General features: G+C 51.5%; 5 protein-coding genes across 5 annotated transcripts; 2 read left to right on the forward strand and 3 right to left on the reverse strand.

Moving 5' to 3' along the window:
- Positions 1-74: 74 nt before the first annotated feature.
- Positions 75-11,247, reverse strand: prkg1l (protein kinase cGMP-dependent 1, like). Its single transcript, XM_066714144.1, has 19 exons — positions 10,856-11,247; positions 9,708-10,008; positions 9,447-9,613; positions 9,116-9,229; positions 6,896-7,001; positions 6,590-6,653; positions 6,401-6,478; positions 5,931-6,025; positions 5,713-5,778; positions 5,441-5,515; positions 4,101-4,197; positions 3,350-3,489; positions 3,074-3,163; positions 2,695-2,836; positions 2,433-2,596; positions 2,081-2,203; positions 1,785-1,847; positions 1,536-1,602; positions 75-1,113 (listed from the first exon to the last, which is right to left on the reverse strand). Exons 2-19 carry the CDS (start codon positions 10,004-10,006, stop codon positions 1,015-1,017), a joined length of 2,049 nt encoding a protein of 682 aa, XP_066570241.1. The 5' UTR covers positions 10,007-10,008; positions 10,856-11,247; the 3' UTR covers positions 75-1,014.
- Positions 11,248-11,887: 640 nt separating this feature from the next.
- On the forward strand, positions 11,888-13,098 carry lage3 (L antigen family member 3). The gene is made up of 3 exons (XM_066714146.1): positions 11,888-11,949; positions 12,488-12,616; positions 12,726-13,098. Exons 1-3 carry the CDS (start codon positions 11,912-11,914, stop codon positions 12,838-12,840), a joined length of 282 nt encoding a protein of 93 aa, XP_066570243.1. The 5' UTR covers positions 11,888-11,911; the 3' UTR covers positions 12,841-13,098.
- A 327-nt stretch (positions 13,099-13,425) lies between these two features.
- Positions 13,426-15,149, forward strand: ubl4a (ubiquitin like 4A). The gene is made up of 4 exons (XM_066714145.1): positions 13,426-13,609; positions 14,160-14,265; positions 14,401-14,570; positions 14,769-15,149. The coding sequence occupies exons 1-4, from the start codon at positions 13,562-13,564 to the stop codon at positions 14,877-14,879; spliced, it is 435 nt and encodes a 144-aa protein (XP_066570242.1). The 5' UTR covers positions 13,426-13,561; the 3' UTR covers positions 14,880-15,149.
- Positions 15,150-16,477: 1,328 nt separating this feature from the next.
- On the reverse strand, positions 16,478-21,905 carry LOC136759242 (ras-related protein rab7). The gene is made up of 6 exons (XM_066714148.1): positions 21,682-21,905; positions 21,127-21,189; positions 20,592-20,718; positions 18,818-19,036; positions 18,488-18,616; positions 16,478-18,379 (listed from the first exon to the last, which is right to left on the reverse strand). Exons 2-6 carry the CDS (start codon positions 21,177-21,179, stop codon positions 18,290-18,292), a joined length of 618 nt encoding a protein of 205 aa, XP_066570245.1. The 5' UTR covers positions 21,180-21,189; positions 21,682-21,905; the 3' UTR covers positions 16,478-18,289.
- A 325-nt stretch (positions 21,906-22,230) lies between these two features.
- Positions 22,231-27,322, reverse strand: wdr45 (WD repeat domain 45). The gene is made up of 11 exons (XM_066714147.1): positions 27,188-27,322; positions 26,574-26,675; positions 26,414-26,488; positions 26,166-26,270; positions 24,601-24,706; positions 24,376-24,470; positions 24,155-24,234; positions 23,729-23,937; positions 23,495-23,596; positions 22,975-23,120; positions 22,231-22,812 (listed from the first exon to the last, which is right to left on the reverse strand). The coding sequence occupies exons 2-11, from the start codon at positions 26,620-26,622 to the stop codon at positions 22,703-22,705; spliced, it is 1,077 nt and encodes a 358-aa protein (XP_066570244.1). The 5' UTR covers positions 26,623-26,675; positions 27,188-27,322; the 3' UTR covers positions 22,231-22,702.
- Between the last annotated feature and the right edge of the window lie 147 nt (positions 27,323-27,469).

Here is a 27,469-nt window from a genome sequence, read left to right on the forward strand (position 1 = left end):
CCTCCACTCTGACGTCACATGTCGGAGAAGCGGAGCAGATTCAAACAAATCATTCAATTGCCTCTGACGTCACTGCAGGAGCACAGTAAACAGCGGATTCGGGTGGACATTGTTTGTGCTTTATTCTCCTCTCCCTCTCTGTTCTACAGACGGAGCAAAGTTCAAACTGGAGAAGACACTCACAGGACCCCCACCCTGCCAGACAAGTCTCACACCAGCCAGTGCATCAGCCACTTCATACATTACTTTGAACTGGATTGCTGGATACCCAGATTGTTGTTAAAAATGTCCACTTATTATTTTACTGACAATAAAGATGATTTGAATTGTTTGGTGAATTTACCTTCATTCTTTCTTTAAATGCATTAGATTGTTTTGTTTGGTTCTTTGCTGGTTTTCGTATGTTTTTGTTGCTCTAATGCATGAACTGTTAAGTTTTCAATGCACCAGGCTGTTCTTTTCTTTATTGATTTGATTTTAGTTTTATGTTTACTTTTTGGCACTTGATTTAGTTTAATGTAGTTATTGTTTACACACTTGTCACTTAGTTGTGTTTCAAGTTCTGTTATGATTTATATCGGATTTTAATGTGTTTTAGACATGGATTTTACAAAATTGTAATCATAAGTATTAAAATGTGCTTGGTTTAATATATGTAATGTAAAATACTTCACCAAATAAATAGTATTAAATATCAAACTGGTCATCTAAAGCAGTAAAAATTGTGTCTAAAAGCAGAAATTCTTTATAAAACACAGAATCCAATAAATAATTAAAAAATCCCAGACAATGCCTCTTTGACATCACCCCCTAATGGACTGATCACAGTTCTCCTCTCCTGTCTTGCTGTCCGTACACTCTCACTAGACCAGCAAAGGATCTGTATTTCTACAGCCAATCGCCATCCAGAGTTCACAACTGGCCACCAATGAGGGCTTGGCTTATTTTCTGCCAGTCAATGCTGCCGTTCCACCTATCATCCCATCATAAGCGGACTCTCAGATTCTGCTCCAGTCAGAACTCCTCATCCCAGCCCGACTCCTCATCGGGGGGTGAGTCCTCAGGGTCGTCAGGGAAGCAGTCAAAGTTGCTGGTGTCCAGTGGGCCGCTGACCTGAAACAGAAACTCAGCCTGGGTCAAGCGGTCACCAGGACCATCTGAGCCTCACTGTGTCCACCTCTGCCACTGCTGCCATGCCCCCCCACTGCACCTCAAACCCAGGTCCACACTAATCTTCTGCCCTAAGGTCCAAGCCAGGGCCTGCATGCTGCACAGGATACATTGCTGATATGTTGCAGTGTGCTCTGCTTTGTGCTTGGTGTTGTACTGCATGCTGTGTGTATTACTACAACACTATTTACTGTAACTCCCCCATGTGATGAACAGCAGTATGACCCAATCATCAGCTGCGTTCTATGGTGCTGTACCAGCGGCTTCACTCTCCCTGTCCACTCTCCTCCTCTCTCTCCAGCCCCCTCTTCTCCTCCCTCCCTCCCTCCGCTTGCTACCCCTGCCCCCCCACCCCACGTTCTTACAGCAGGTAGGACCGGGGGGGTCAGCGTGCTTTTCCAAATTCCCTCCCAGTTGAATCCTTCAAACCACCTGCAAGACAAACACACACTCACCGCCTGGCACAAAAGTTATCATTATTATTATTATTATTATTATGATGATTATTGTTGCTGGTGCTTTCTGTGTATGTATATCAGGCACACAGTGTGGTATGCAGAGTGGTGTGTAGTGTACAGTGTGGTGTGTTGTTGTTGTTGCTGGCGTTCTCTCACTTGTGTTTCTGGATGTCCTTGACTCCACTCTTCTGGTTGCCCAGCCGCTCAGAGGGGTTGTCCCTGTGGATCAGACACACTGCTGTGAGGGACAGATACAGCGCTGGGTCTATTGTGTGAAGAGACGGTGTGCAGTGCATAGTGTGTCTTGTGCATATTGCATTGCAAACCTTGTGCAGGTTGTGTTTGTGTGGTGTGCAGGGTGGGGTGTATGCTGTTGTACAGTTTTGGAGTATGTTTTGCAAAGTGTGTTGTAAGTTTGTGTTGTGCTGTATTGTGTAGTGTGTTCTGATAACCTGCACAGCCTCTTGATGAGGGCGGTTGCGCTCTTGGTGATCTTCTTGGGGAACTCCACCATGTCGATGCCCCTCAGGATGATGTTATAGGTCTGCATAGGGTCTGAGCCTGAGAATGGGGGGCTGAGAGGCGGAGAGAGAGAGAGAGAAGGAGGGAGAGAAAAGGAGGGAGATGGAAGGAGAGTGAAAGAAAGTGAAAGCGTTCAGGGGCCAGTAACTCTACATGCTTCAGCCCCGCTGCCCTGCTCTTTTCTCTCGACACGGACTCAGAGGAAACCATCTCCCCAGCTCTTCCGCTTGACATCCAAACCCCTCTCCCTCCCACATCCTGCCCCCCATTGGCCCAGCCCACCTGCCACTCAGCAGCTCAAACATGAGGATGCCGAGGGACCAGTAGTCGGCAGAGACGTCGTGGCCACGGTTTAGAATGATCTCGGGCGCCACGTATTCCGGAGTGCCGCAGAACGTCCAGGTCTTCTTTCCAAAGCCGATCTTCTTTGCAAATCCAAAATCCACCTGCAAGGGGCGCCAAGGAAGAGGGGGCATCAGTTGCTATGTGTGCGTGCATGTGTTTAATTGTGTGTGTGTGTGTGTGTTTGTGACGGCTGTGTTACCAGCTTGGCGTATCCGCGGTGGTCTAGGATGATGTTCTCGGGCTTCAGGTCGCGGTAGATGATGCTCCGGCCGTGCAGGTATCCCAGCGCCTCGATCACACAGGCTGTGTAGAACCGTGTGGTGCTGTCATCAAACGAGCCCCTGAAACACACGCACACGCACACGCACACGCACATCTCAGCCCACCGAATACTGAAGATAAACAACAAACTACTCTCTGGTTGACAAACACATCGGTCTGCCGGCACAAGCCCATACATCACACAAGAGAGACAGGGAGGAGGGACAAAGAAGGAAGGCAATGCAGAGTGAAAGGCTACTGAAGAGGGGTTAGGATAGAGGGTGAGGGGTCAGGGGTCAGAGGTCAGAGGTCAGCACCTGTCTCTCAGCAGAGTCCACAGCTCCCCCCCAAGACAGGCCTCCATCAGCATGTACAGGTACTTCGAGTCTCTGAAGGTGCAATATAACCTATGGACAGCAGGGGGAGACAGTCAGGTGGCTGCACAGGCGGCAGTCTTACGGTTTGTGTTTCTCTTAGTGGGCTATGACTGGGTAGATCTCAGTGTGAGAGGGGGACGTAAGGGGAGAAGTGTAGTGGAGGTGATTTGGGGTAGTTTGGAGCAGTAGGGGAGCGGTAGCAGTGTGGGGTCTGACCTGACGATGAAAGGGCAGTGCGCGTCCTGCAGGATGCGGCGCTCAGACAGGATGTGTTCCTGCTGCCGCGTGTCCAGGATGTGACGCTTCTTCAGCACCTTCATGGCAAATGAGCGGCTCTTGTCACTGTGCAGCTGCACCTGCAGCAACACACCTGTATCAACACACCTGCACTACACACCTGCATCAACACACCCTGCAGCAACACACCTGCACTACACACCTGTATCAACACACCCTGCAGCAACACACCTGCACTACACACCTGTCTGTATCAACACACTTGCACTACACACCTGCAGCAACACACCTGTAGCAACACACTTGCACTACACACCTGTATCAACACACCTGCAGCAACACGCCTGCAGCAACACACCTGTATCAACACACCTGCAGCAACACGCCTGCAGCAACACACCTGTATCAACACACCCTGCACTACACACCTGTATCAACACACCTGCATCAACACACCTGTAGCAACACACCTGCAGCAACACACCTGTATCAGCACATCTGCAGCAACACACTTACACTACAGACCCTGCAGCAACACACCTGCATCAACACACCTGCAGTACACACCCTGCAGCAACACACCTGTATCAACACACCAGCACTAGCACTCCCATTTCAATGCACCTGCACTACCACACCTGTATCAACAAGCCTCCACTAACATACCAGTATCAACACAACTGCACCAACACACCTGCAGCTACACAGCTGCTTCAACACAGTGACTCACCAGCTCCACGCGGCCGAAGCCCCCAATGCCCAGCGTGTTGACCACCTGGAAATCAGTGAGTGACAGACTGGAGAAGAACACAGCCTCGGCCTCCAGCCTGAGACACACAGAGACAACACACACACACACACAGAATATCAGTGCAATGTGCTCATTTACACACATGTACTGTCAATTCAGACTACTAACAGACAAGATCTGAAACGGAATTCATTACTAGAGGAGGTGCAATTAGAGCAGTATTTTAAAATTAACTTTAAATGTCCCTTGTGACTTGGCAGCTGACAGACAGGCAGACGTGGAGCTTGGAGAGAGAGAGAGATTTATGTTAAATATCTTGTATAATCTGTAGTCTGTGTATTTTAAGGACATCTTATTTCAATTACACATTTCCCCCTGTGCACTGTTCTCACTGTGCTGGGTCTGTCAGGGCTTTGGCAACACCTATTACAGTTTTTCTTGGTAAGTCAATGTGAATGAAACTGTGGTCCACATGGCCAACACCATGACCTAAATGAGCAGAACAGGATACATTGCTGCAAAACAGTAAACAATTATTTACAAATGACACAGAAATCTATTGGACAGTTCAAAGGGGAAGACACAGAACAGATATTTATGATGTAGGAAATATGAAACGAAACTGAGATAATTTTTGCGTACATTTTCAGATTCTTATTTGTAAGATTGTTTTTCACTGTCTCAGCGGGACATTGTGTGTGAAATCTGCATGAAGTGTGTCCTAGTTTTATGTTATACGTCTTGCAAACTTGCAGGTAAGATGAGCAGAGCTCTTTTTGGATGCTGCAGCTTTTCTTTTTCACTTCTGCTGTGTTGTTTCCGTTTCACATACCATTTGTTTTTTTAATAATAATAATAATAATAATCTTTTGGACTACCTTGTTAATTAAGATTAGAAGCGTTTTCAGCTCTCCTGTACCGGAACGGAAGTGCCTGATACGGTCAGACTCGGAGAACACAGCGAGCTTTAGTGACGTTACTTGCTAATGTGACAGTTTCTCGTTGTTGGTCCTGGTTTCCTGGCTCACTTATATTGTATTATTTTGTATATTATTTTAATCTTAATTAATTAATTGATAATGTAATCTTTGTAATTTGCATTATCTTTTACTGCATTTTTCTCTTCTAACGTGCAAAATCACGTGTGAAATGGAAGTAACAAGAGGGCTGCAAATATATGATAAATGGGCCGCAGGTTTGTGTCCCTGCTGTAAAGTGTTTCAAGCATCATTTGATGCATCAGGAGCACAACTGTAACACAGTCAAAAGCTGGTGGTCAGTGACCCTGTGACCCCTGGGAGGTCAGGTTCAGCTCTTACTTGGCCTTGGTCTCTGCGCTGTCGTAAACACGGTTACTGACGTCCTCCAGACCCCCCATCAGCTGCTTGAAGGATCTGAGAGAGAGAGAGAGTTGTGGCTAGTCATGCCAAAAAAAGCTTCTTTGAATTTGAATATGAATTTGACAGAGAGCAAGTGACATAGAGAGAGAGGCCAAGAGATACAGACACTGGACACTGGACATTGTAGAGAGCAGTGCAGCGTGTGTGTGTGTCTAAATGTGTGCGAGTGTGAGATCAGTATACTCCCTCACTCTCTGTCGATCACCAGACACGTCACATCCCCCTCTGCGATGACATTGGCCGTGCGCACGTCCTCCCTGAGAGGCAGACAGAAACACACAGACACACAAACAGACAGCTCCGTCAATGGCCACAGATAGCTGAAACAGCTGATCACAACTTTACTGTTAAACACTGTGCGTGATTCAGCGTGTGTGTGTGTGAGTGACAGCATAATCCCTCCTCTCACCCCTTCAGTGCTTGCTCCCCAAACCAGTCTCCCCGAGACAGAGTGGACAACAACACTGGCTCCTCAGTGGCTGCTTTCTGCTGCGTGACCTTCACCTGCACAGAGACAGAGGGGTCAGGGGTCAGGGGTCAAAAGCCTTTCCCACCCTAGCCCCTAAGTGGAGGTTCGACCTTTCCTCTGAGGTCAGGACAGCACAGTCCCTGCCCCCCTCCCCGTGATGACACAGACACACCTGTTCAGACTGTACCTGTAATACAGCAGCCTGATCCCCTGGGCTGCCCAGCACTTATGCACTCTCTTATTCAACTCTGCTCTCTCTCATGCTCCTGATCACTTTTATCTTCTTACTGTAACCCGGTGCAATAATGCTGCCGTGTGGAAGGAGCAGGAACTGCCTGGCTCAGATGTCACGAAAAGCCCGATAGCCAAGAGTTCTGCTTTTCCTCGCTTTCACAGCTAGAATTCCTCACCTGTCCGCGGCTGATGATGAAGAAGGTGTCTCCGCTGGCGCCCTGCCGGATGATGTAATCAGCATCAGCATAGTGCGTCTGTGGGGAACAGGACAAACAGCCAGAACACAGTACAGTGTGTCTCCAGTAATATCAGTGCAGTGAGTATACAGTGTAGTCGGTGTACAGTGCAGAGAGCAGGTCCTGTACCTCCTCAAGGACATCGGCCACCTTGCTGAGGACATCCTCCTGCAGGGACTGGAACGAAGGCACACTGTGGACAGACAGGTGGAGACAAAGCCGTCAGCTCACGCAGAGGACGACATACAGGCAGACGGACAGACAGACTGAAAACAAGACAGACAGGTAGACAGATAGACATCAAGCAGTCACAGACACTTTAGACGAGACAGACAGACACCAACCCATCCACTGTGACAGGGCTAACAGGGATTAAATGCATAGGAACACGTGGGTCACGCCGAAGGAGCTCAGTGGCGCCGCCCTGCTGGTCACCTGCGCAGGAACTCCATGTACTCAGTGTGTCTGATCAGCCCCGTGCGCATCATAATGGTCTGGAAACACTGGCGGTCGATCGCCCACAGCTTCACATGAGTCAGGGCTGGCGGGGGGGTATGGGGAGAGAGAAAAGGGCAGAGAGGAGGGGAAATAATTTAGACGCTATTCAGTTCTGCATGATGAGGGACAGCTCCCAGCACTGAGGGACGGAGGGAGTCTCAGGATGACTAGACAGAGAAAGAGAAAGATGGAGTGTGCGTATGAGAGCGAGAGGAGAAGTGTGTAAGTCCATATTAAAATCACAGTGCCGCCTGGGCACCACACTGGCACAGCTCTCGTCCCCCTCCCTCTGTGGCAGATCAGCACAGAGAGAGATTAAGCCCTCAGTAGAAACAGAGAGAAACGGAGGAAAGGGAAGAGAGGGCAGACAGAGTGACCTGAGAGAGAGAGAGACAGCCATTGATCTCTATAATTCCTTACTGTCTCACTGTCTGTTTGTGTCTCAGTGACTCCCCCTGCTTGCCAGCCAGAGAAGTACTGCACTTCACATCACAGCCAGAAGGGGGCGCTCTGAGAACACCCCAGGGTGACGCTTGATTAATACAGATACACTACTGGAGAGAGCAGGGGTCAGGGGTCAGGGCTGCCTGCATGCCATACTCTGCACACAGTCCCTGACACAGTTATTTAGTTGTAACAGTTACAGAGGGATCAGTGCCAGCCTGTATGAGTTTGTGTGAGTGTGTGTGTGTGTGTGTGTGTGTGTGTGTGTGACGATGTCTCTCTTCTCTCAGTGCTGCTCGGTAGTTATTTAAAAAGAATTGAGTACTGCACAAAGGTTCAAGGCTCTTCCTCTGTCTCTCTCCCGCTCTCTATCTCTCTCTCTCTATCTCTCTCCCACTGCGCTCTTGAAAGGGAGAGCAGCAGAAGTGTTGGTGAATTAATAATGAAGTGGATTCATTAATTCAGCAGCTCCAGCCAGGGGCAATTACAAATCGCTGTCAATCAAGCAGCGCTGGTCTCTCTGTGGGGCACAGCAGCACGGCACCATACAGGCCTGAGCTCTACGCTGTACTGCTGTGCGGTATCATACTACACTAGATCAGACTGTACTGCACTGAGCTCTAGTGTGCACTCTCATCTCAAATTAAATACAGCAACTTTCATGTGTCTGAGGGAGCGTGTGCAAAGAACTGGAGAGACTGGGGACGGGAGACTCGGGGACGGGTACCTGGCTGGCTGCTGGGTTTGGTGTCAGTGAGGACTGTGGAGAGCAGGCTGCACAGGACAACACTATCACACACAGTCCCACTGAACAGCAGGACATGACAGCTCCCTGCAGTGTGTGTGTGTGTGTGTGTGTGTGTGTGTGTGTGTGTCTGTGTGTGTGTGTGTGTGTGTCTGTGTGTGTGTGTGTGTGTGTCTGTGTGTGTGTGTGTGTGTCTGTGTGTGTGTGTGTGTGTCTGTGTGTGTGTGTGTGTGTGTCTGTCTGTGTGTGTCTGTGTGTGTGTCTGTGTGTACGTGTCTGTGTGTGTGTCTGTGTGTACGTGTCTGTGTGTACGTGTCTGTGTTTGTCTGTGTGTGTGTGTGTGTGTACGTGTCTGTGTCTGTGTGTGTGTGTGTGTGTGTGTGTCTGCGTGTGTGTGTGTGTGTGTGTGTGTCTGTGTCTGTGTCTGTGTGTGTGTGTCTGTGTGTTTGAGAGCTGTGCTGCAGAGGGAGAGAGTCCCTGAGAGGCTGGCTGTGGGAGGGAAGCCCACGTTGAGAGACAGGAGCAGTTATATAATCCTCTCCACACACTGAGAGCTGCCCCCCATCCACACACACAACCACCTAACTCCCCTGTGCCTCCTGTCACCTGCAGCCAGTGCCTGTCCCCACACAGCAGCTCAGACACTGTCAACCTCTCCGTCCCTCCCTCCCTTTTAGTCACCCTCTGCTTCCCTGTCTGTCCCTGCTCTCGGAGCGGGGGTGTCAGTGTCTGAGACTCAGAGCAGCAGGAGACTGGGAAGCGACAGTAGCTATTCAGGTCAGGACGGTGTGACGCTGGGGACCCAGATTGAGATCAGAGAGAGAGAGTGAGTGAGAGGCAGAGAAAGAGTGAGAGGGACAGGGAGAGAGAGAGCTTTTTTCCCTTGATTCCCTTGAAGTGCTGCCATTTCGGTGTCTGGTTTGTGTCCTCAGAGAGAAACTACACCCTCTGGCCCCAGCCCCTCTCACCTGTCACAGTGGCAGTGCGGGTACAGTTGTACAGGATGGCCAGCTCCCCAAACACCTTCCCTGGGCCCATGGTGCACAGCTTCCGCCCCTCCTTCGTCACCTCCACCTCCCCCTCTGCACACACACAGGGGGGCAACAGTCACAACCATAACGCCTCACATCAGCCACACACACTCAGACAGTCTCAAGAAACATGTGTGTGTCTCTGTGTGTGAGCAGCAGCACCCTGTACTGGCCTGGCTCCTTATCTGTGCTCTGTCTTTTGCTGGTTGACAAACAACATCAGTGCTCCTGTGAGGACGCTGGTTGTCTCCCCGTCTCCCTCTCTCACCCTCCATGCAGTACACCAGCGAGCCCACGTCTCCCTCGGCAATGATCTGGCTGCCCTGGGCGAACTGGGCCAGGTGCATGCAGTCCACTATCTGCCGCGTCTGGCTGCTCTCCAGGTGCTTCATGAAGTCGTTGTCCAGGATGGCTGCTCTGATCAGCGCCCGCAACCTGGATAGAGAGAGAGAGAGAGAGAGAGGGTGTATGATTGTCTGTCCGTGTGCATCTGAGTCAGAGTGTCACTGTGTCAGAGTGTCTGTCTCACTCGTCACTCTTGCTGTAGCTGGTCAGGGTGACGTGGCTGAGGTCGCCGGGGTCGAGAGCACTGGGCTCGGCGGAGATGGCCTGTCTCTTGGTGCGCAGCGGCTCCTCTGGGGGGCTGGAGGGGCCAGCGGGGGCCTCGGGCCGGGCACCACGGTAACGGTCCAGCTCGCCCTGCAGCCGCTGGATCAGCTCGTCCTTCTGGTCCAGCTCCAGCTCCAGCTCGTCAATCAGGGCATCTCGCTGACGCAGCTCCTCGATCTTCAGCTGCAGTGCGAACTGCAGGTCCCTCAGGGTCCCCATCACTGAGGGATAGGGACACAGAGCACTGTGAGAGGGACAGAGACACAGACACAGACACGGACACACAGAGCACTGGGACAGAGACACAGTGCACTGTGAGAGGGACAGACATAGACACACAGAGCACTGTGAGAGGGACAGACACAGAGCACTGTGAGAGGGACAGGGACACAGAGCACTGTGAGCGGGACAGGGACACAGAGCACTGTGAGAGGGACACATACACAGACAGAGCATTGTGACAGACACATTGCACTGCGAGAGGGACAGAGACGCAGAGCACAGAGAGATGGACAGAGGTACAGAGCACTGTGAGTGGGACAGAGACACAGAGCACAGAGAGAGAGAGACAGGGACACAGCAATGTGAGCGGGTCAGGGACATAGAGCACTGTGAGAGGGACAGACACAGAGTCACAGAGCACTGTGAGAGGGACAGAGACACAGAGAACTGGGAGAGGGACAGAGAGAGAGAGAGAGAGAGAGAGAGAGAGAGAGAGAGAGAGAGAGAGAGAGAGGGACAGATACACAACTGAGAGGGACATGCACCCTGACATGATTGCCTGCCTGCCTGCCGCTCTGATACTGACACAGACCCCTGACTTCTAACCTAAAAGACCACAGGCTACAGGTTTACAGTTCACAGTTGAAATAATCCAGGAAGTGCAAATACAGACCATCTCCCATTCTCCCCCGTACCCTCTTCTCGCTCTGATCAGACACGTGGTTTTGCACCCAGGAGATTATGTATATATAAATTATAATATACATATTTTATGTTTTATTCTTTTCATATCAGATGAAATATAAAATTGCAAGAAATTCATAAACAAATCAGCTGTAACTATACCTGAGTCTCGGCTGCTGTAGGAATCGAACCCGCGACTGTGACTCACTGGGCTCTGCGCCGGTCGCTCTCAGCACCCAGGCCGGGGCACCACATCCTCCCCCGGGCACAGGAGCGCTGGGTCCTGGTATCGGTAGTGATCCTGCACCTGGGGGATAGTTCCTCCGCTCTCGGCGATGGTCACTGCGGACAGGCGCTCCTGATGGTCGGCTTCCTGCGCTGATTCACGGCGTGTCTGAGCTGCACCGCAACGCGAGTCACTGCCCGCCTGTCCGACCCACCTGATTGTCAAAGGAGGGGGTGTGTGTGTGTGTGTGTGTGTGTGTGTGTGTGTGTGTGTGTGTGTGTGTGTGTGTGTGTGTGTGTGTGTGTGTGTGTGTGTGTGTGTGTGTGTGTGAGATGTGCAAATTGACATTCTGTGCGGAATGGAGTCTCGCACTGATACACACACTCACAGCCCCGCAAGGCTCGGACCCCCGCACACGCACAGGGCGTCAGTTCAGTCACAGTTCAGTCCCGCAGCGCAGCAGTGCTACCTGACACGGGCGTTTCTGTGTTCACTCTATTGCGCGTCACACACACACTTTATTCTCATGTTTTCAGTTGACCCACGCAAAAGCGGAGCAGGTGGTGAGGTTGTGTCTATTGATTGATCTTGTGATCGCGTATTGATTGCACATATTCTGCCCCGGCTGACACCTCCGAGGGTTTGGGATGAAGTGTCAGTTGTCCTGGGCTTCACACAGCCCGGCGTGGCTGTGACCCCTCATGCGTCTCCCCACTCATTCACCTGCACAGCTGACAGTGTCACCGCAAGAGAAGAGCATTGTGGGAGTTGGAGTTCTTTCCACCTCAATCGCGAATGTGCTGATTGTATAACTTTCTCGATTGTGTAATTTTATTTTTCGATAATACATTAAAACCGATATATATAATATATATATGTATATAACGCTCATATTAAACTAAGTAAATAAACAAACAATTCGGTTTCATCACGATAGTTCAGAGGAATCTGCTGCTCTTGAACGTTAAATATGCCAGATGTCCTAATCCAATATGGCGGCACACAGGAGTCTAGACAGTAATCTGGAATTGTATCCTTTTACTACGCAGAATCAGTGCCGCTAAATTAACAATGTGCTGAGGAGGCAGAGCAGGGCAGGCGCTGGCTCGGCGCTAATTGGTTTTATATATAACTTTACGGAAGCTGCTGACAGGACGACAGGGTTAGTGAGAAGCGCTGGAGCAATCATGAGACACGCTGGTCTAATGGCGCGTCTTTATAATACAGAGCTGTGCAGTAGAGCTGTGCTGTAGTAACAGTGCTGTTACAGTAGGGGGCTGTGCTGTAGTAACAGTGTAGTAGAAAAGTGCTGTTAGAGTAGGGGGCTGTGCTGTAGTAACAGTGCTGTTACAGTAGGGGGCTGTGCTGTAGTAACAGTGTAGTAAAGTGCTGTTAGAGTAGGGGGCTGTGCTGTAGTAACAGTGTAGTAGAAAAGTGCTGTTAGAGTAGGGGGCTGTGCTGTAGTAACAGTGCTGTTACAGTAGGCGGTTGTGCTGTAGTAACAGTGCTGTAACAATAAGGGGTGGGGGGGATCAGTGTCGTGTGGGTTATCAGTCCTGACTGGCCAGTGTGCTGCGTGTGCCGTTCCCCTCGGAGAGAGAGGCCCAGATCGCCCATGGCTCCCTCTCTCCTGACCGTGAGCTGCGCCGTGCCAACGTCACCAGGGAGCTGCACACCGCCGGGCACGTCCTGTCTGTGTGAGTGACTGATGCACTGACCGGATGATGGCTAAAGTGACACACTGACTGACTGGCTGTAAGTGTGTCAGGCCTGTCTCCATCTCTAAACCCTCTCTCTCTCCACCAGGAAATGGTCTGCAGATGAGGCCCGGCTCCTGCGTGTGGCGGTCGGGTCGTTCCTGGATCACCTGGCATTGGTTGTGGAGACCATGGAGCAGTTCGGACCGCCAGTGGCCCCCTGATCCAGCGCTGTCCGTGGCCAGAGAAACACTTGACAGCAGGGAGAGAGAGAGAGATGAGGACTGGACGGCGGTAGAGATAGGGAGAGAAGGGCAGGGGGTGGTGAGGAGTAGGAGAAGGAGAGTGTGACTGTAACCCTGTACATTGAACTGAGGAGCGTGGAGATGCAAGCAGTCAGCAGTCCTGTCCACCCACACTGCCAGTCTACTCAGCACTGTCACATTCACTGTAAATAGCAACGAATAAAGCTTGATTTATAATTGCTGTTTTTGTTGTGGTTTTGTTTACATCATTTGAGTATGCAATGTCTTTGACATAATAAACCCTGCTATTGTGTAGCTACAGTTATGCAGAAATAACAGTTTGGAGACTCACAGTTGCAAATCGGACTCTCATAAGAGCCCAGCACTGATGAAACTGGAATATTCTCCTTCACTGAGCTGCATTAAAGGCAACGTTCCTATGCTCTGTTCCCGTATGCTGCAGCGTATTATAGGTAAAGAAGACGCCTGTGTTAGCTCAATTAAGCTCGGCTGACAGTTATTGACTGCGTCTGCCCCTTTAAGACGGAACTGGTTTTCTCTTAAAGCTACAGTACAATGCCAGTACTGCGGACAGCGTCGCCGGTATTGAAGACGGATCCCGGCCGGCAGTGAACAGCGCTGCCCTCACACAGTGCTCAGCAATTACGTGTCGATTGTATATAAGCGGCGATACTGAAAAATGATCCTGACGGTGAAGCCGCTTCAAGGCAAGGGGTGCAGCCTGCAGGTAAGCCAGAGCGGCGTTCCCTTGCCCGCCGAGAGTGCTCTTTGGTGGGGAATGTGTGTCAGGAAAGACGGGGGCTCTTGCGGCCCTGCTTCGAGGAGAGAGGCGGAGATCATCGATAAAGCACTTCGGATATCATGAGTGTGACCAGAGGCACATGTTCAACCTGCTGTGGGAATGGCTTCGGGGTTTCGGTTATTACTGCAGGGGTGTTTTATTGAAATGTCTCGTAATGTTGGTTAGCGTATCGGTAGTGGAGTAATGGCGGAGCGAGCTGGACAGTGGCATTGCTGTTACTGGCTCTACCGGGGCAGTTCTGGGCTTCAGTTGTGCAGCAGTTAATGGACCCCAGAGTCCAGTTTTAGCTACATGGCTGTGCACGTCCAGACCCCCACAACTGTATAAACGAGTGTCTCCGATGTTGTGTCCTAACCTACCTGTGAAGCACGCCGGTGTTTCTGTGCTGAGCTGGAAGCGGATTGGCAGCATGCTTTGATTGACAGTCTGTGTCAGGAACGGTTTGACTATGATTGACGTGTGGTTTGACTGACAGGTTACAGAAGACGAGAAGGTGTCCACAGTAAAGGACCTGGTCTCCGATAGGCTGAACATCCCACCCAATCAACAGAGGCTGCTGTACAAGGGGAAACCACTGGCAGGTATGGGATACTGAGACTGATCGCAACATTGTGTTCATCAATGACAAGGGCTGAAGGGAGCCATCGAACTGAGTATGCAAAGCCATCGTGTCCCCAAACCGGCACTGACCCGTCTCTGTCCCTCTGTGTGTCCAGACGAGCACCGGCTCAGTGACTACGCCATCGGGCCGGACGCCAAGCTGAACCTGGTGGTGCGGCCGGCAGGTGAGGTGCGGGGGGGCAGCGTGTGGCAAAGCCTGCCCACCATTCTGGCCAAACACTTCACCCCTGCCGATGCAGCCAAAGTGCAGGAGCAGCTGCTCAAGGTACAGAACCGACCGCTTCTCCCAGCCTGCACTGTACACGACACACTCAACACATACTGCACTGACAGCACAAGCGTTCCACCGCACCGCTGTCTTTCCACACCGGATGTGTCGCATGAACGTCCAGCATACGTCTGTGCCCGAGTCCCAAAAACACGACCTGTGACTTGTGACCTGTGCCTTGTCCCCCTCTCGCAGGATTACGAGCGCTCCCTGCGACAGCTCAGCCTGGACGACATCGAGCGGCTGGCCGGCCGGCTACTGCACCCCGAGACCGCCGACAGCATGGACATCTCCTTCCTGGACTGAGAGGGAGGGACTGAGTGCAATGGAGACCCAAACACCAGCCTATTTCGGTGACTGGGGGTGAGAGGGGAGAGGAGACCCCCCTCACCATCAGGCTACAGTGTTGTTTCATTGGGCGGCAGTGAGAGGAGGGACTCTCTACTGACCGGCTGACCAGCGACCCCTCCGGCCACGTGCCTCACGTTCACCAGCAATACGAGTCTGTGGGGGCTCTGGGCCTGCGCTGGCTGTTGTGTTCTGTAAATAAACCATTAAAGTCAATTCAAACAGCAATGGTAGTAGCGTCTGTCTTTTCCTCGCAAGGTCCCTCCTGCCTGCAGTGTCAACGCAGCCGGCCTTAGCACAGCTCATACACACTCAAGCGTCATTTTAGGGAACTCCTCCAAGCAGAAGAAAAAGAAACTACAGGTTTATAACATTTTCAAGAAGATATTTCTTAAATCATTATGTTGTGTTTGGTGGAAACTAATGTATATCTTTTTTTTAACATATAGTTTGTGTAAATTATAAATTAAGTCCCAGGAAAACAAACATGTTTATTTTATATATCTTAAGTATTATGTTTGTTTAAATGTTTAACAACCTAACAACATTCGTGCAACGTGCAATTAAGTTAAATTAATTTAGGTTGATTCTATTTCAAACCCTGCAAGCAATTTATCTACAAGGGGATGTGTTGTCTGTATGTGTATGGATTCAATTCCCTTTTTTATTGTGTACAAGAAATGCACTGTTGTCTTAAACATTACGGATTCAAAGCAAAGTTTATGCCAAAATGCAGATCTGTGTTGGTTTAGTCTTTCATGTCTCTTTCTATTATTGACAAAAACAGAAATGTGACTTTCAGCGCATTGCTTTTTCTCCTTTGATCATGAGTGTTTGTCATAAATGTACTCAGATTTATGTCTACCATACAGCAGTGAAATAGCAAGGTGTTTGGTTGTACATCTGCCTTTTGGGGAGGTAAAAACTTCCAAGTCATAGGGGGTGATTCTGCCGTCACCCACTGTGTATCGTAATTATCAGGTCTGAGTGAAGCTCGGTTCAGTCTGCGGTGTAAACACAGCACAGGATGCTGATCAGAATCACGCTGGCAGGCAGACCAACCAAAGGTCCCACCTTTGCACTTTAAACAGTACTGGAGAACTACAGTACAGCAGTGATCTGCATCCCAGGCCCACAATTCCTGAGACTGCGGCTCTCTGAGACCAGGGCTGGAGACCGCTAACTCCCTCTGGCCTGACGTGCTGTATAGACTAGTGGTCCTGAAGGACCCCGTGCTCTGCTGGTTTTTGTTCAAAGTACTTAATTGAACCCTTAATTGAAAACAATTTGCTTACATTTGACTTTTTAAAATTGTGTAACCGATGAAAAAGTTGGTTCCTTAAGTTCCTTATACTTCACTTAAAACCCATACAATTAAAAACAATAAAAGGCTCTGATTTAGGATTCAATTAAGTAATTGTGTCTGTTCTCTTCAGTAGTGAAACAGGAGCCTCAACAACAGCAGCAGCAGTAGAAACCTGAACCGTTAGAAGAGTCGCCGCACAACCCAGGGAAACCAGGGCTAAGATCTGACAGAGGGACAACCGAGACAGTGCTGCAGATTAATTTGGTTACTAATAAACCTTTATTTAATTGATTTGACAAGGCAATGATATTAACAGGTGATATAACAGTTCAGCCCAAAGAAAAGGGGGATCAGTTTCTTTACTACATACAACACCTTTAGCTATCTCTTCCTGTAATAGGCATATATAAAATCAATCAGGATTTTGATATATTTATATATATATTTATACAATAATAATAGTAAGAGTTAATAATGGTAATATACAAAGGCAAATAAAGACAAAGTAACACAGGGAGGGTGCTGTGGTGGAGACCAGGAACCAGGCTGCCCTTTCTCCTGAACCTAGGGCGGGTGCTGGGAGAAGTATAACTTCAGCTCCAATGGCAAAGGAAGCACATCAACATTTGACCGAGATTCTACAAAACTTAAGACAAAGAGTGCTACGATCCCTGGGGGCCCCTGCCCTGCTGATGAGCCAGTGAAGGCAGTGTGCAGACCACCCAGTCCAGCACAGAGTCCCACAGCAAGGCAGTCAGGTGGCTCCTGGGGCCCTGGGCTCCACTGTGCGGCTCCCTGACCCCCCAACGGAGACCGTAGATCACAGAGCTGCAGCTGCACACACTGGCCTGGACTGGGGGCAGGAACTCCAGCAGGGCTCACTGCGGCCAGTCTTGTCAAAGCAGCCACAGTGGTGTCCAAGCTGTCAGTTTTTTTGTCTTAGTGAAGTCAGACGGTTATATGAAGTCAGATACAGTCTCTGTGGAGGCAGCCCCCCACCCCCTAGTCAGGCCAAGACAGCAGCCCCCCTACCACCCCAGCCGTCACCCGCTCCAGCACAGATACAGTCCTCTGCTCTACGATGATTTGCTGATCGGATGAAGACCCCGGAGCAGCGGCCCAGTCCCTGTTCTATAAAGTGCCCATCCGGCACTCCTAGTGATTAACACAATGACCGCAGATTAGGGAGCCAGACTGAAGCGCGTCGAGCTGTGCAGTGAGGAGCCGCAGCCAATAGGTTATTGTCAAAGCTGCCCCACCTTCCCCACCCCACCCAGACACGAGCAACAGAAAACGGGAATGAAAAGCAGTGATGGAGACATACAGCAGGGTGACCCCTCCTAACAAGGAATGTCCCCCTCAGCACCGAGCCCTCAGCGGGAGAGCGGGCCGGGCCAGGCGGGGGCGGGGCCGTGTGACCTGCTCAAACAGCCCTGCCCCCCCACGCCTGCAGCCCCAGCACTGCGGTCTAATAACCACACAGGGATTTGGCAATGTGGGGGATTAAGGTCCTGTCAAAACACAACACCACCAACAACAGAAAGTTCAACCCAACAGATAACCAGAGTGTTCAGGCTGAAGGCACATGCAGGGCGGGGGGCCGTGGGGGGGGCAGGCTGCCAGAACCGCATGCAGCTCCGACGAGCCGACCCACACAACCACACAGAGACGCAGGCAGAGGAAGAGTGTTAAGTACTATAATCATTATCTGTATCCTAGGTGTCATTATTAAAGTGTGCAGCTGTAGACGCGAGAGGGGCGGGGCGGGCAGGTCTGCCCCAGGGGAGGGGTCTGCCACTGTGCCAGATGACTGCTGTTCTGGCTTATTGTGTTTCAGGGAACGGGCAACTTGACAACAGAACAACAGACAAAGAAAACAAACAAAGGTGTGCATCCAGCATCGGCAGCCATCCCGGCCTCTCAGAGCACAGAGAGGGGCGGTGTCCTCCTGGGGCACGGCCCCCCCATCGCTCCTCCTCTCTCAGGTGTCCAGCCATATCCCTCCATCCCACCCTCCCTCCCTCCCTCCTGCCCGCCCACCCGCCCGCCCGTCCGCATGCTCTCAGCAGCTGCAGCCCTCGCTGGAGGCGGCTGGTTTGTCATCCCTCAGTTTGATCTGATCAGGGAAGTCGTACGTCTCCACTTCCGATTCCTGGGGGAGAGAGAGAGACTCAATTAATCAATCAATGTTAATCAATATGTTGCTTTAACAATGTAACCTGCTGAGCTGGGGAGCGCAGTCCTGCCCAGGTGAGCATACCTGTTTGAGGGCGTTTCGGGCGATGGTCTGGAAGGCCTGGTCCACGTTGATGGCCTCCTTGGCACTGGTCTCGAAGTACGGGATGCTGTTCTTACTCTGACACCATGCCTGCGCGCGCTTCGTCGTCACCTGGACAAAACACACATCCCGTTAATATACAACCCCACATACACCCCCACAATACACATCAACAGACACACCCTGTTAATACACAAAGCTATCACACATCATGGACAGGGACTGAGTACAAGCCAGACCAGGATACAACTCGAACCGACTGACAGCCGCTCAGTCCGCACCCTGTGCAGGTGTGTCGGCGTGGACGCTCACCTGTCTGTTCTCCAGGTCGATTTTGTTGCCCAGGACCACGAAGGGGAAGTTCTCGGGGTCGCGGGGGCTCGCCTGAATCAGGAACTCGTCCCTCCAGCTGTCCAGGGTCTTGAAGGTGCTTGGCGCCGTGACGTCGAACACCAACACGCAGCAGTCAGCGCCGCGGTAGAATGCCACGCCCAGGGACTGGAACCGCTCCTGCCCGGCGGTGTCCCAGATCTGCAACACACAACCCCACAGGAGTCACACAAAGCCACGGCAGGGCTATCGTCAACACAACAGGACAATCACACAACATCGCACAGGGCATGATCACTTGCAGGACACTCATGTGAAAACAAACTGACAGACACAGACAGACCTGGCCCACACTGTTAGAGAGAGAGACAGACAGACCTGGCCCACTGTTATAGAGAGAGAGAGAGAGAGAGACAGACAGACAGACAGACAGACCTGGCCCACACTGTTATAGAGAGAGATAGACAGACCTGGCCCAGACTGTTATAGACATAGAGAGAGAGAGAGAGAGAGACAGACAGACCTGGCCCACACTGTTAGAGAGAGAGAGAGAGAGAGAGAGAGAGACAGACCTGGCCCACTGTTATAGAGAGAGAGAGAGACAGACAGACAGACCTGGCCCACTGTTATAGAGAGAGCGAGAGAGAGACACAGACCTGGCCCACTGTTATAGAGAGAGAGAGAGAGAGAGACAGACAGACCTGGCCCACTGTTATAGAGAGAGCGAGAGAGACAGACAGACCTGGCCCACTGTTATAGAGAGAGCGAGAGAGAGACACAGACCTGGCCCACTGTTATAGAGAGAGAGAGAGAGACAGACAGACCTGGCCCACTGTTATAGAGAGCGAGAGAGAGACAGACAGACCTGGCCCACTGTTATAGAGAGAGCGAGAGAGAGACACAGACCTGGCCCACTGTTATAGAGAGAGCGAGAGAGAGACACAGACCTGGCCCACTGTTATAGAGAGAGAGAGAGAGACAGACAGACAGACCTGGCCCACACTGTTATAGAGAGAGAGAGAGAGAGAGAGACAGACCTGGCCCACTGTTATAGAGAGAGAGAGAGACAGACCTGGCCCACTGTTATAGAGAGAGAGAGAGACAGACCTGGCCCACTGTTATAGAGAGAGAGAGAGAGAGAGAGAGAGAGACAGACCTGGCCCACTGTTATAGAGAGAGAGAGAGAGAGACAGACCTGGCCCACTGTTATAGAGAGAGAGAGACAGACAGACAGACAGACCTGGCCCACTGTTATAGAGACAGACAGACAGACAGACCTGGCCCACTGTTATAGAGACGGACAGACAGACCTGGCCCACTGTTATAGAGACGGACAGACAGACCTGGCCCACTGTTATATAGAGAGAGAGAGAGAGAGAGACAGACCTGGCCCACTGTTATAGAGAGAGAGAGACAGACCTGGCCCACTGTTATAGAGAGAGCGAGAGAGAGAGAGAGAGAGAGACAGACCTGACCCACTGTTATAGAGAGAGAGAGACAGACCTGGCCCACTGTTATAGAGAGAGCGAGAGAGAGAGACAGACCTGGCCCACTGTTATAGAGAGAGAGAGAGAGAGAGACAGACAGACCTGGCCCACACTGTTATAGAGAGAGAGACAGACTGATAGACCTGGCCCACACTGTTATAGAGAGAGAGACAGACAGACCTGGCCCACACTGTTATAGAGATAGAGAGAGAGAGACAGACAGACCTGACCCACACTGTTTTAGACAGACAGACAGACAGGGGGCTGACCTGCATCGTGACCAGCCTGTCGTCCACCATGACCTCCTTGGTGAGGAAGTCGGCACCAATGGTGGCCTTGTACTGGTTACTGAACTTCTTATTGACATACTGGTTCATCAGAGAGGTCTTGCCCACCCTGCACACAGACAGAAACACAGTTATAGGGCCACATACAGAGATCACGGCAGGACACACACCGACACACCCGTCTGGATACAGGCAAAGTGACAAAAGGATTTAGGAGAAGGATCAAATGTGTAATTACTGTGCCCTGTTCCTGAGCACTGGACCTGTATGTGAACGCTCTGGCAATACTTATGTCACTTATTCATGCTAATTGTATTGAAATCATGCAAAACTGTGGTGTGTGTGTGTGTGTGTGTAAACATGTGAGGGAAGGTGCCCCCTTGCAAACCCCAGTGCAATATCCCCATCCCAGTCTCAAGAGCACGAATCAAGTTTTAGGTGATCGCTCAATCAACTATAGGCACCATGGATGCATCACATCATATCCGCTGTATGTATGGACACTGCGGCTCCTCACCCCGAGTCTCCCAGGATGATCACCTTCAACAGCACCTTCTTACGAGACGCCATCCTCGCCCAGCTGCGAGAGACAGAGACAATGGGGTAACACACAGAGACAAAGTCACACCGCACCAGAGGTTTCCGTTTCGGTTCTGGCTGTGCGGTGTGTTACTCCACAACCCGGCACAGCACTCCCCGAGATCCGAGGACCTCCATCCCAGCTCCCACCTCTTACCCCCAGTAAGGCACCGTGTTTGCGTTTCCTGTGCGGGCGGGCGGACGAGACGCAAAGCCAGGCGAAGCACCGCACCGCACCGCCACCCCGCGTCTCAGGCCCGGAGCCGCACTGTCGCGACAGCGGGAGGCTGCTTTCCTCAACTGGACGCTTCCTCTTTTTTTCAACGGAGTGTGCAGGACCGACCGGGCCCGGCAGAAAGACAACCCCCGTCCCTCCTCACCCTCCGCGCTGTCCGCCCGGCTCTGCCCGCCGCAGGGTGTGCTGTGCGGCCGCGTTTCGGTGTTTTTAACGCTAATGCCACCGCCATGAACACCAACACAAACACAAACTCACCGACTCAATCCCCCGTCCGCTGCGACACTCCCGGCGCGGCGCTGTCAGACTGCGAGATCGCTGTGGTGGTGACACGGGGGGCCCGGAGTAGCAGCTGCGTTGCAAATACTATTTTTCGGTGGTCTTTAAAAAATAATATTGACAAATGTCTCTATTTCTGGAAAGCGGCACGGTGGCACATCCGCTGTTGTTGTGCATCTGCCTCAATATGGCCGCGGCAAGTCACGAGGGGCTGACGCTGCTTTTAGAAACGCCCCCCCTCCCCTCCGGAAAGTCCCCACGTTTCACAGAGAGGAAACTGACGCCATTACGGCTCAAACGCTCCAGCTTTGCATCATCCAAGTGCAATACATATAACAGAGCCACAATGGCACTACCCGCAGCGCAGCTTCCTGAGCTGCCAAGAGGAACTGCAACAGTCCTGCCGTTTCTTGAGCAATCAGAGCTGGATTGTGTAAAAGCAGGAAGTCCAATCCCCATATGAGTCCTGTGTGAACAGAGACCCTGCTCCTCCACTGGTCCACTGACATACACCACAGCACACAGCACTTCCTTACAAAACAGCAGCAGCTTTATTATTGATACACCTTCATTCGTAAAACAATGCATTATGAACATGAGCGAAAGACATGCCCCCCCCCCCGCCAGGTACGCTGTCTGTGTACAGCCCTGCCAGGTACCTGTGACTGGATCAACACAGAGCCCAGGGACACACCTGCACAGCCTGGGATTCCAGATACAATGGGCCCTACAGCTCCTAGAGTCAGCAGGAAGAGAGGAGGCAACGTGAGGTGGGTTAGAGGGCAGGGTTGGGTTGGAAGTTGGGCAGCAGGGGGCGGGTGGCGGTCAGTCTGGGTCTGCCCCCAGTGTGTCAGTCAGTCACATGACAGTTCCTTCTCCTCCAAGGACACACACTACCTCTCCTGGTCCCTCATCTTCATTCTCAATTCTTAAACCCAAAACATTCTCATTTTTTCCCCTCTCTCTCTCTCTCTCTCCCTCCCCCCTTCTCTGTCTCTCTCTAGAAGTCGTCATCGTCGCAGATGTCCAGGTACACATCGAAGGCCTCGCGGTTGCAGTTCCCATCTGGGGTAAAGACGTACTTGTGAAATGTGCCATCAACACAGAGCGCTGAGAGAGGAGGAGAGAGGGAAAGAGGAGGGATGGGGAGAAAGAGAGACGGAGAGAGGGAGACCGCTTTAATACAGGCTGGCTGGAAGGTACATAAGGCTGTGTGCTGCAGGGTGTTAGTGGACAGTGTGTTATAAGGCAGTGTGCTGCAGGATGTCATACCAATGACAGAGTTGACATTCTTGGACGTGTTCTTCCCGAAGGCGCAGATACAGGCGCACTCTGCCGGCACAGTGAAGCTGGCCAGAGACCACTGGCTGTCCACATACTGACCAATCACAGGGCCCACCTTACCCACACGGGCCAACCTGTTGGACACACAGACAGGCAGGTGAGCACACACACACAGGACAACAGAGACAGAAAACACACACACACACTGACATTGACACGTACGTACACACACACACACACACACACACACAACCACACAGGACAACAGAGACAGAAAACACACACACACACACTGACATTGACACGTAAACACACACACACAACCACACAGGACAACAGAGACAGAAAACACACACACACACACACACACACACAGGACAACAGAGACAGAAAACACACACACACACACTCTCACACACACAGGACAACAGAGACCGGAAACCCACAAACACACATGGAACAACAGGGGAGGCCAACTTTCTGGACACAGATGGACAGACAGACTCACGCGGAGCGCCGGTTCAGCCGGGTGTCCTTCAATGCGAAGATGTGCACAGTGCCCTTATCACTGGAGGCACACAGGAAGGACGAGTCGTGGCTGAAATTGATACTGAGACACAGGAGAGATGAGCAGTCAGTGTGGACTCTCCGCACACTGCACACCACCCTGAACACACTACACTTTACACTCCTGTACACACTACTGAATCCCAATCAAAATTTCACACTGTCCCAGTCTCACCAGTACAGCGTGGCCGGGTCAGTGCCTCGCCGCAGCTCCACCAGCTTGTCTCGGGTCTGCGTGTCGAACAGGCGGATCAGGGTGCCCTTGCGCGAGGCGGAGGCGGCCACGCTCCCCTGCTGGTTGAGGGCCACACAGGCGATCTCGCTCTGGTGGGCGTTGATGGTGAAGGGCGCGGAGGACGTGCCGGGCTTTGTGTTGGACAGGTCCTGAGGGCAGCAGAGCCAGCGCATGGTCAGTACGGTCAGTACGGTCAGCACAGTCAGCACAGCGGCAAGGGGGTGTATGACTGTCATAGGAGGTGTGTCTTTACACAGAGAGCTGTGGAGGTGTGGAGCAAACCTCCCAGCCAGTATATGGAACCTTCTCCCTCCACATTTCCCTCTCCCTCTCTCCACAAACTCTCCCCATTTCCCTCTCTCTCACCACAAGCTGTAGGCTGCCACACTTGTGTCCAGGGAAAACCAGCAGCTGCTTCTCCAGGCTGGGGCAGAGGTCACACAAGCCTGGGGAGAGAGAGAGCTGTGACACACTGGCAGGGCTGCGACACACACACACACACATACACACTGGCAGGGCTGCGACACACTGACAGGTAGCATGGAGCTGCAGGGGTTTATGCAGAGAGGTCGGCGGCAGCCTGGTACCTTTGGGGTTGTCCCTGGTGTCAAACTCAAACAGCTTGGTGGGGTTGTCCGGGAAGCTGTACACATAGATCCTGTTCTTCAATACAATGATGATCCTGGACAGAGAAAGAGAGAGAGAGAGAGAAATGGCTAAGATGCAGGGTCAGTATATTCAACACAAAAGCAGTCAGTCCAGTCCATGGACGGTTGTCTCAGGGGGCAGTTGTCTCAGGGGGCAATACGCACTTGTCGTGTCTCATGCGGACAGACAGCACCGGCTTGGTGAAGGTAAACTCTAGCACCAGCTTCTCCTTCGAGTCACGGGTCTCCCGAGCATCGTCCCAGATCAGTACTGTGGACAGACACACAGACACTGTTAACAGACATACATACAGACACTGTCAACACTGCGGACAGACACACAGACACTGTCAACACTGCGGACAGACACACAGACACTGTCAACACTGGGGACAGACACACAGACACTGTCAACAGACACAACACTGCAGACAGACACTGTCAAGACTGCGGACAGACACACCGACACTGTCAACAGACACACAGACACTGTCAACACTGGGGACAGACACACAGACACTGGGGACAGACATACAGACACTGGTCAACACTGGGGACAGACACACAGACACTGTCAACACTGGGGACAGACACACAGACACTGTCAACAGACACTGTCAAGACTACGGACAGACACACAGACACTGTCAACACTGGGGACAGACACACAGACACTGTCAACAGACACAACACTGCAGACAGACACTCAACAGACACTGTCAAGACTGTGGACAGACACACAGACACTGTCAACAGACACACAGACACTGTCAACACTGGGGACAGACACACAGACACTGTCAACACTGGGGACAGACACACAGACACTGGTCAACACTGGGGACAGACACACAGACACTGTCAACAGACAACACTGCAGACAGACACTGTCAACAGACACTGTCAAGACTGCGGACAGACACACAGACACTGTCAACAGACACAGACACTGTCAACACTGGGGACAGACACACAGACACTGTCAACAGACACAACACTGCAGACAGACACTCAACAGACACTGTCAAGACTGCGGACAGACACACAGACACTGTCAACAGACACACAGACACTGTCAACACTGGGGACAGACACACAGACACTGTCAACACTGGGGACAGACACACAGACACTGGTCAACACTGGGGACAGATACACAGACACTGTCAACAGACACACAGACACTGTCAACACTGGGGACAGACACACAGACACTGTCAACACTGGGGACAGACACACAGACACTGGTCAACACTGGGGACAGACACACAGACACTGTCAACAGACACTGTCAAGACTACGGACAGACACACAGACACTGTCAACACTGGGGACAGACACACAGACACTGTCAACAGACACACAGACACTGTCAACACTGGGGACAGACACACAGACACTGTCAACACTGGGGACAGACACACAGACACTGGTCAACACTGGGGACAGACACAGACACTGTCAACACTGGGGACAGACACACAGACACTGTCAACAGACACACAGACACTGTCAACACTGGGGACAGACACACAGACACTGTCAACAGACACACAGACACTGTCAACACTGGGGACAGACACACAGACACTGGTCAACACTGGGGACAGACACAGACACTGTCAACACTGGGGACAGACACACAGACACTGTCAACACTGGGGACAGACACACAGACACTGTCAACACTGGGGACAAACACACAGCCTCAGACAGACACACAGACACACCTGAGATCTCTGAGAATTTGGGGTTGCTGCCCCCGCCCACAATGGCCAGCAGGTTGGAGCGGTGCAGCATGGAGCACAGAGCCACACTCCCCACTTGCTCATGATCTGAGAGAGAGAGAGAGAGAGAGAGAGAGAGAGAGAGAGAGAGGGAGAGGCTCAGTGTCAGTCTACAGACATCTGCCCCTCCACAGCACACCGCTCTCCTCCGCAGTCCTGCAGCTCTGTCTCCACCCCCAGGCCGCTCTCACCCAGATGCCCCTTCTCCATCAGCGGCTCCACGTTGTAGATGCGCACGCCCGTCTCCATGGCACAGCAGAAGCAGCCTGCAGACACACGGGGACAGTCAGACCACCGAACGCCAGACAGATGGACAGGGGGGACAAGGGAAGAGAGAAGAAGAGTCCTCACTCTGATCCTGGTTAAACTGGAGACTGTTGACTCCTCGCTGCTGGGCCATGTCTGCCTGTCCACGACGAGCTTCTCCTGCACGGGAACGCCTTGGGAAAGAAACTGACAGAAAAACAACAGGCAGACACATTATAAACCACACATGAGAAGCCACCCAATCACAGAGCAGCCTGCACAAGCATCACTATAGTGGCTGTCTTGTGTAGAAATGTATTTTATTTCTTCATTTACCGAAATCTTTTACTAGAGGTACCAGTCTCACAGGATGTACATTTTTTTTAATGAATAGATTAAGTACATTTAACTAGCACGGAAACAACACTGGCTGGCTACTGCCGGTCAGTTATTATTGATGTCTTGCAGTTACAGCTGATCCAGGACCAAATAATTGTACATGTGGAATGACTGTTATATTTAAATATATTAAACGCTTTTTTCACAGTAAAGATATGTGTGTCTGTTGTGTATAATTAACACAGCCCTGTCCCAGGACCCAAACAAACAGACGGGGCGTTATGTAGGAAGCGGCACACGGCAGTGTTGCACTGCTGGTTACATTGTGATTATTGTTACATTTTTATAATATCTGACAGTATAAGGTCAGTAACGCTCACCTGCAGAGCCTGTTCCTCACGGCGCAGATCCAGTCTGTCAAAACTGCGCACAGAGACGGGCCGCCCTGACACTTCTGTTGTTGTTATGATTATAGATGATGACGTGAGAGCGGAAAAACATTTTCTTCCGGGTCATAGTGACACAAGCCCTTCTAGCGCCATATTGACTCGGGTCGCGTTAGTGCTGCGCAGATATGCGCAGTTATGCGTGTATCTGCGCTTTTACAACAATGGGATCGGTGGAATTGTGCAGCTCTGCGCAGAACTGCGGAAATCTGCGCT

The sequence above is a fragment of the Amia ocellicauda genome, chromosome 9 (assembly GCF_036373705.1).
Source record: "Amia ocellicauda isolate fAmiCal2 chromosome 9, fAmiCal2.hap1, whole genome shotgun sequence".
Lineage (NCBI taxonomy): Eukaryota > Metazoa > Chordata > Actinopteri > Amiiformes > Amiidae > Amia > Amia ocellicauda.